The sequence below is a fragment of the Ochotona princeps genome, chromosome X, assembly GCF_030435755.1.
Source record: "Ochotona princeps isolate mOchPri1 chromosome X, mOchPri1.hap1, whole genome shotgun sequence".
Lineage (NCBI taxonomy): Eukaryota > Metazoa > Chordata > Mammalia > Lagomorpha > Ochotonidae > Ochotona > Ochotona princeps.
The window spans coordinates 12,414,097-12,420,994 of NC_080865.1; the positions used below are offsets into that span (position 1 = coordinate 12,414,097).

The 6,898-nt window shown below is 44.5% G+C and overlaps 1 protein-coding gene across 1 annotated transcript; it reads right to left on the reverse strand.

Annotated features, from left to right (window-relative positions):
* Positions 1-1,515: 1,515 nt before the first annotated feature.
* Positions 1,516-2,268, reverse strand: LOC101517246 (UV excision repair protein RAD23 homolog A-like). Its single transcript, XM_036497755.2, has one exon. The coding sequence runs from the start codon at positions 2,266-2,268 to the stop codon at positions 1,516-1,518; it is 753 nt and encodes a 250-aa protein (XP_036353648.1).
* Between the last annotated feature and the right edge of the window lie 4,630 nt (positions 2,269-6,898).

A 6,898-nucleotide genomic window follows, 5' to 3' on the forward strand; every position in this document is an offset into this window, starting at 1 on the left:
TCAGAGGAGGTTTAAAATATAACAGCAGTCTCTAAGTAACATGAGCTAGGATTCTTCCCTTGCCGCAAGAAGGAAGGTAGAGGCAATAATTCTAAATCATTTTAGGGTATCTGCTTCCTGGCACATCAGGTCTGTCAACATTCTTTAATGCTCTTTTGACCGACTCTTTCTCTCTTTTGTTCTCTTTGTATTTTTTTAACTTCTCATCTATTCTGTTTTTTCCTTTAGTTTGCCTCTAAATGAAGAAATGGAAATATTTCCGTTGAGTTTTTAAATGATTTTAAATGTTGCCTTCTAATGGAAGCTTGAGGAAATTGGCTATGGGTGGGGGTTAGTTTTTTAAGGACTATTTATTTATTTATTTATTTAAAAGACAGGGTTACAGAGAGGGAGAGATTGAGATCTTCTTCCCACTGGCTTATTAGCTAAATGGTTGCAAAAGCCAGACTCTAGCCAGGAACTCAGAACTCCATCTTAGTCTCCCTCTTGGGTGACAGGAACTCAGACACTTGGGTCACCTTCCATTGCCTTCCCAGGTGCAATAGCAAGGAGCTATGTTGCAAGTGCAGCAGCCAGGACTCAAATCAGCGCTCATGTGGGATGCCAGTGTTGCATGTGATGGCTTAACCTGCTGTACCACAATGTTAGCTGCAGCATATGTGTCCTGGCATGAGTTCCTAAACACCATTTTCTAATTTATTTAATCTGCAGCTTGTCAGGTGAGTGCCGTCCGTGGAGCCCAGGAGCCGTTTGCCTTCCTTTCTCTTGGATGCAGGAACTTTAGATGTTTTTTGGAGCAGGATTTTATTTTATGTATTTAGTTTTTAAAAATGTATTTACTTCAAAACCTTTGTCAGGGACATGTTTCTGGGCGGGGGTGGCCTTGGCCTCCAGAACTGATGTTATCCCTTCCTCAGGCTGGTGGCCAAGACCAAACTGAGGGTGGATGGGGGACTTGGGCCTCTCAGGGCTCAGTCCAGATGGGAAGAGTTCAGCTGCTCTAGTGGAACATCAAAGTTGGGGCTCCAGCTTCCACTAATTCTAGAAGAGAGCAGGACAGGGGAGTCCTCAGGGGATCTTCAGAGGGTGGGGAAGCAAGCAGCCACTTCTCCATCTGGCTGCAGGGAACTGGGAGAGAACCCACGAGGGAACCATTTGCTTTTGCTGGTCCTGCCAGCAACTTCATGCAGCTTGGGCAATGGACCAGGATGTGGACAGATATTGCATGGGGGAATGGCAGGAAGCTGGGCACTTGCTGGTTTTTTTGTTAGTTTGTTTTGTTTTTTCAAAATAAACACAACTACACATATGCGTTTCATTTATTGAAGTTCCCACGGGTGGTAAAACCGGGTAAATGGGGTGTCAGGGGAAAAACGGCGTGGTGTCAGTGGTGGGCCATGGTGGTGGCCTCTGGGCTTCACTTTGGCCTGCATGTAAACACACGGCTGATGACATGATGACTGCCAGGGTCAGGCGATGGTTGGCCTGACCTCGTCTCCTCCAGAATTGCTGGTGTTAACTGTCCTCAAAACTCTGGTTCAGGAGAAGATTGGCAGCTAGATTTTCATTCTTCTCACATGCAATGTAGGCCTCGATCGCGACACTCTCAGTGAAGCCCAGAGCCTGCAGTCTTTCGATAACTTCTTTCTCCTGTTTTGTCACTTCAATGTAGTTGATTTGTGTTGTTTCTTCGCATGTATCCTCCATGTCCTCTTCGGTTTCTGAGAGATCTGCCAGCTCCCTGTGGGGTTCGGTAATGGTTTGAATGCAGGGCTCATGCTGGCTGTTTTCCTCCGAATTCTCCTGATCAAGCTGCTGGAAGATGGTGGGCAGCAGTTCCCGGTTCTGCTGAAGCCCCTGCCGCAGATTTTGGAGCTGGTGGTGGTTGCGCCTGCGCTCCAGAGGGATGACTCTGAATGCCTCCGCCGCCGAGGTCTGTTGGCACGACTGGACCTCTTGGATGGAAATACGATCCAGTTCTGAGTTCTCAGGAATTCCGGTGACCAGATATTCTACGGCTCGGTGCGGATTGTTGTAGCTGGCGTCAAGGGCGGCTATTACCAGTTCTTTCTCGTAGCCCATAGACATGAGTTCCGAGATGGTGGTATCGTACTGGGGGCCGGTCACCAGGGTGGAGGCAGCATCTTCCTCATGCCGGTTGTTACTCGAAGAGCTCGCTGAGCATGGCCAGCATTGTGAGGATGTTGAGCAGTCTGATGACTCTGACGAGTTGTTGCTGTCTCTGCGGTTTCGTGAGGTTTGAGACATGCTGCTGGTGGTGGCTGGTGCGAACGATGGAAAGCTTTTTGCGGAGGTGCGAGCGGCAGCGGCCGAGGCTTCTGGCGGTGGTGGCAAACTGGCCAGACTGGGCCTTGGTCACCATGACAACAACAAAGTGTATGTAACAGTCCCCAACTGGGACGTCATCGGTCAGGGCCCAGCTGGTCTAGATGAGTTTCTGTCTAGCCAGGGACAAATGCAGCAGTAAACATCACTGCCCTTCTTGGCTTTTAGCTTTTGCTTTAGCACTTTCACTGCCTCTTCAGGCTCCTTTATGATCTTGAGTAGTTTTACCGTGATGGCGACTGCCATGCTCCCTCCGTCCCACCCCCCAGCTCCCCGGCGGCCATTTTAGCTCTTAGCACCGCCTGTATCAGAAATTGAATTTCTCATTATTATACTTTGCTCTTGCCAAAAATCTGATTGTTGTGCTGTTGCTGACATTTTAAAATGACACTTCTAAAGGTCCTAAAAGCCTTATTACACACCAAACGACGTTATTACGTAGCTGATGATCCAGTGAATAAAACCATAGTAATTATCCCTTCCACAAGATTATTCCAACTTTATCACTAATCATTAAGCAGAGCCCCAAGCAATGCTTTTTTTTAAAAAAAATTGTATTTGAGGATGAGGCAAGCAGAGAGAGACAGAGAAGGGGAGAGAAAGAGAATCAGAGAGAGTGAATGGGTGTACATCCATTTGCTGGTTCACTTCCCAAATAGCCACAATGGGTAGGTCTGGGCCATATTAAAGCCCGGTCCCTGGGCTCCCACGTGGGTGACAGGGGCCCAAGCACTGAAATCATCATCTCCTACCTTCCCAGGTACATTAGCAAGGAGCTGGATGGGAAGTGGGCCAACTGGGACTTGAACCAGTACTCATGTGGAATGCAGGCCTTATAGGTGATGGCTTAACCTACTGTGCCGCAATGCTGGCTTCCAAACAGTTCTTAAAAATATTGTAGGGGGGTCCGGCACAGTAGCCTAGTGTTTAAAGTCCTCGCTGTGTACTTGCCAGGATCCCATATGGGTGTCAGTTCTAATCCCAGCAGCACCACTTCCCATCTAGCTCCCTGCTTGTGACCTGGGAAAGCAGTGGAGGACGGCTCAACTCCTTGGGACCATGCACCCGCGTGGGAGACCCGGAAGAGGCTCCTGGCTCCTGACTTTGGATTGGTGCAGCTCTGGCTGTTGTAGCCTCTTGGGGAGTGAATCTGAACAGAAAATTGGGGAGTGAATCAGCGGATGGAAGATCTTCCTCTCTGCCTCTCCTCCTCTCTGTATCTGCCTTTCCAATAAAAATAAATAATTCTTTAAGAAAGTATTGTAAGGGGCCCGGCGGCGTGGCCTAGCGGCTAAAGTCCTCGCCTTGAACGCCCCGGGATCCCATATGGGCGCCGGTTCTAATCCCGGCAGCTCCACTTCCCATCCTGCTCCCTGCTTGTGGCCTGGGAAAGCAGTCAAGGATGGCCCAATGCATTGGGACCCTGCACCCACGTGGGAGACCTGGAGGAGGTTCCTGGTTCCTGGCTTCAGATCGGCGCGCACCGGCCCGTTGCGGCTCACTTGGGGAGTGAATCATTGGGCGGAAGATCTTCCTCTCTGTCTCTCCTCCTCTGTGTATATCTGGCTTTCCAAAAATAATAAATCTTTAAAAAAAAAAAGGAAAGTATTGTAGGGGCCATTCTTGCAGTATAGTTGGCTAAGCTTCAATTTTTTAACACCAGCTCCTGTATAGGTGCTGTTTCAGTCTCCACTACTCTAATTCCCATCCCGTTCACTACCAAGGAACCTGGGAAAGCAGCAGTTGATGGCACAAGTCCTTGGGTCTCTGCACTCAGGTGAGAGACCCAGATGGAGTTCCAGTATCCTGCACATTGCTGGCCCCTGCAATTTATTTATTTATTTTGAAAGTCAGAGTTAGGAGGAAAGATGGAGAAAGAGAAGAAAGATTTTTCCTTCTGGCTCACTCCTCAAATGTCTGCAATCTTCATATTTAAAAGGTTGTATTCCACCAAGAAGACATAAGGTAATAAAATTTATGTATAAAAAAATAAGAAAACACAGATAATTATCTTCATTTTTTAAGACTTATTTTGATTTTTATTGGAAATTCAGATATGCAGAGAGGAGGAGAGACAAAGAAGAAAATCTTCCATCTGTTGATTCACCTCCTAAGCCGCTGCAATGACTGGAGCTGAGCCAATCCGAAGCCAGGAGCCAGGAGCCTCTTCCGGGTCTCCTATGCGAGTGCAGGTTTCCAAGACTTTGGGCTGTCCTTGACTGCTTTCCCAGGCTGCAAGCAGGGAGATGGCTTGGAAACGGGGCCACCAGGATTAGAACCGGGGCCCATATGGGATCCCAGCACATGCAAGGCGAGGACTTTAGCCGTTTGTCTACTGCAATGAGCCCAATCTTCATTGTATTTTTTAAGATTTTTTAAAAAATTTTTTTAAAGGCAGAGCAAGTGAGCACGGACATGTGAAAGAAAGAGATCTTTCATCTTCTGTTTCACTCCCAAAATAGCTACAGTGTTTGGAGCTGGGGCTATCTGAAGTAGGGAACCTAGAACTCCATACACATTCCCTACGTAGATGACAGGTGCCCAAGTAAGTGGGCCATCTTACACTTACTTCCCAGTCACATTAGCAGGGAGCTGTATTGGAAGTGGAGCAGCTAGGACTTGAATTGGTACTTCCATTTGGTATGTTCAGTTGTATCAGTTTAACTTTCTGCACCACAGTGCAATCCCCTATGAACTTAATTTTTCAGTGGCTTAAATATTTTAATATATTAAGGATGAATTTTTACAGCTACGTGAAAAGAGGATAGCTGATGTATTTCTCACTATAATTTGGAGTTAAAGTAAAAAAAAAAGTGAGAACTAAGACATTTCTTTATAAAGATAAGTGCTTTTTCTTTACATTCCTTTGAGTGTATGTATCATACTCATGCAAGGCAATGAGACTAAGAAAGTGTGTCATAAATCAAATGAACTGATAAGCATTTCTCCCCTCAAGAATTATTGTTCTCTGAGTAGAAGAATATTATTGAGATGCCAGTTAGGATACCTGTTTCCTACATTAGAGTGTCTGGGTTCAATACCTCATTCCAGGTCCTGACTCCAGCTTTGTGATGATGCAGATATGGAGAAACAGTCTTGATGATTCAAGTAATTGAGTTCCTCCCGTGGATGTAGAAGATCTGGACTGAATTAACAGTGCACATTCTTTGGTTCCTGGCTCAGCCCAGGGCTGTTTGCAGGCATCTGGGAAGTAAACCAACACATTGCAATTCTCTCTTACCCTCTTTGTTTGCTTTCCTTTTCTCTGCCTTTCTGGATAAATTACTATATTAAGCATCTCAAAAATTATTTTTCTGGAGCTTGCATGGTGGCATTGCATGTTAATCTTGTACCCTGTGGTGTAGCATCCCCTATTGGCTCCAGTTTGTGTCCCAGCTGTTCCAGTTGTGATCTAGCTTGTGGTCAGGGTAAACAGTGGAGGATGGAGCAAGTCCTTGCGACTCTGCACCCACGTGGGAGACCTGGAAGAGCTCCTGGCCGTATGGGGACTGAACTAGAAGATGGCTGGCCATTTCTGTATTTTGCCTTCTCTCTATAAAATCTGCCTTTAAACTAAAAGGAATTATTTTCTATGACTATGAGAAATATAAAGAATATTTCTGTGTTTTTAAGTACCTTACTGTGGATTTTTCCCTAAAATATTTGTGTAAGACATAAAACCATTACCTTCTGGCTGCTCGCTGAGTCAACAACACTGGGACTAGCAAGCTGGTGTTGAAGAGCCAGCTGTAAGTGTGGCTCTTCCTGCCACAGCTTATGCTGCTGGGTGTAGTCTCCTTCCAGAAAACCCTTGAATTTTCCTGTTGATGGTTTTTTGGGGTCAAGTGACATTATAGCAAAGTACCCATGATAGCTCAGTAAATAAAATCTTTTTACCGCATTTTTCTAGAGCAAATACAACTAGGGCAATGATTCAAAGAACTTTGGAGTGGTTAAAAGCTCTAAAATTCTTGGAATCCACTGTATAGTAGAATATTTTAATCTGCTGCTATGTTGTATTGCAAACAAAATTCCAGTGAACCATTCATTCCAATTCCTGGATAAAGTTGGTATATCAATTAGTTATAACCAACGTAAGAATCATCTTAAAAGCGAGTAAAACTGATATAGAAAATATGCTTTCAGTATCTTAAGTTGTCAAGAAAAAATTGTTTAAATGCAGAGAATAATCATTTACAAGTAGTGTCTGGACAGAGACATGTTCTACTCAATGTCAGAAAATAAATTTGGACTATATGTATATTTCACATTAAATTATAAACATTCTCCAAATTTTTATGAACTCATTTTAATTACTTTCTATGGTTGTGGAACAGCTCATCAATCGCATACTATACATATTTATTTGTTTTCATGTTTTTTCAATTTGAATTAATGTTGTGATAAAAAGTATATAGAACAAAACATTTCCTGTATTTGCAATTGTTCTTTAGGATAGATTCCAAGAAATGAAATTGTCTCAACAATGAATATTAATCTCTTGGTTTTAATATCACATGTTTAAAAATGGACCTCCCATATTGCTTTGTTT

What these genes read in the sequence shown, in the direction of transcription:
- LOC101517246 (XM_036497755.2), bottom strand. Translation starts at nt 2,268, where the DNA reads ATGTCTCAAACCTCACGAAACCGCAGAGACAGCAACAACTCGTCAGAG.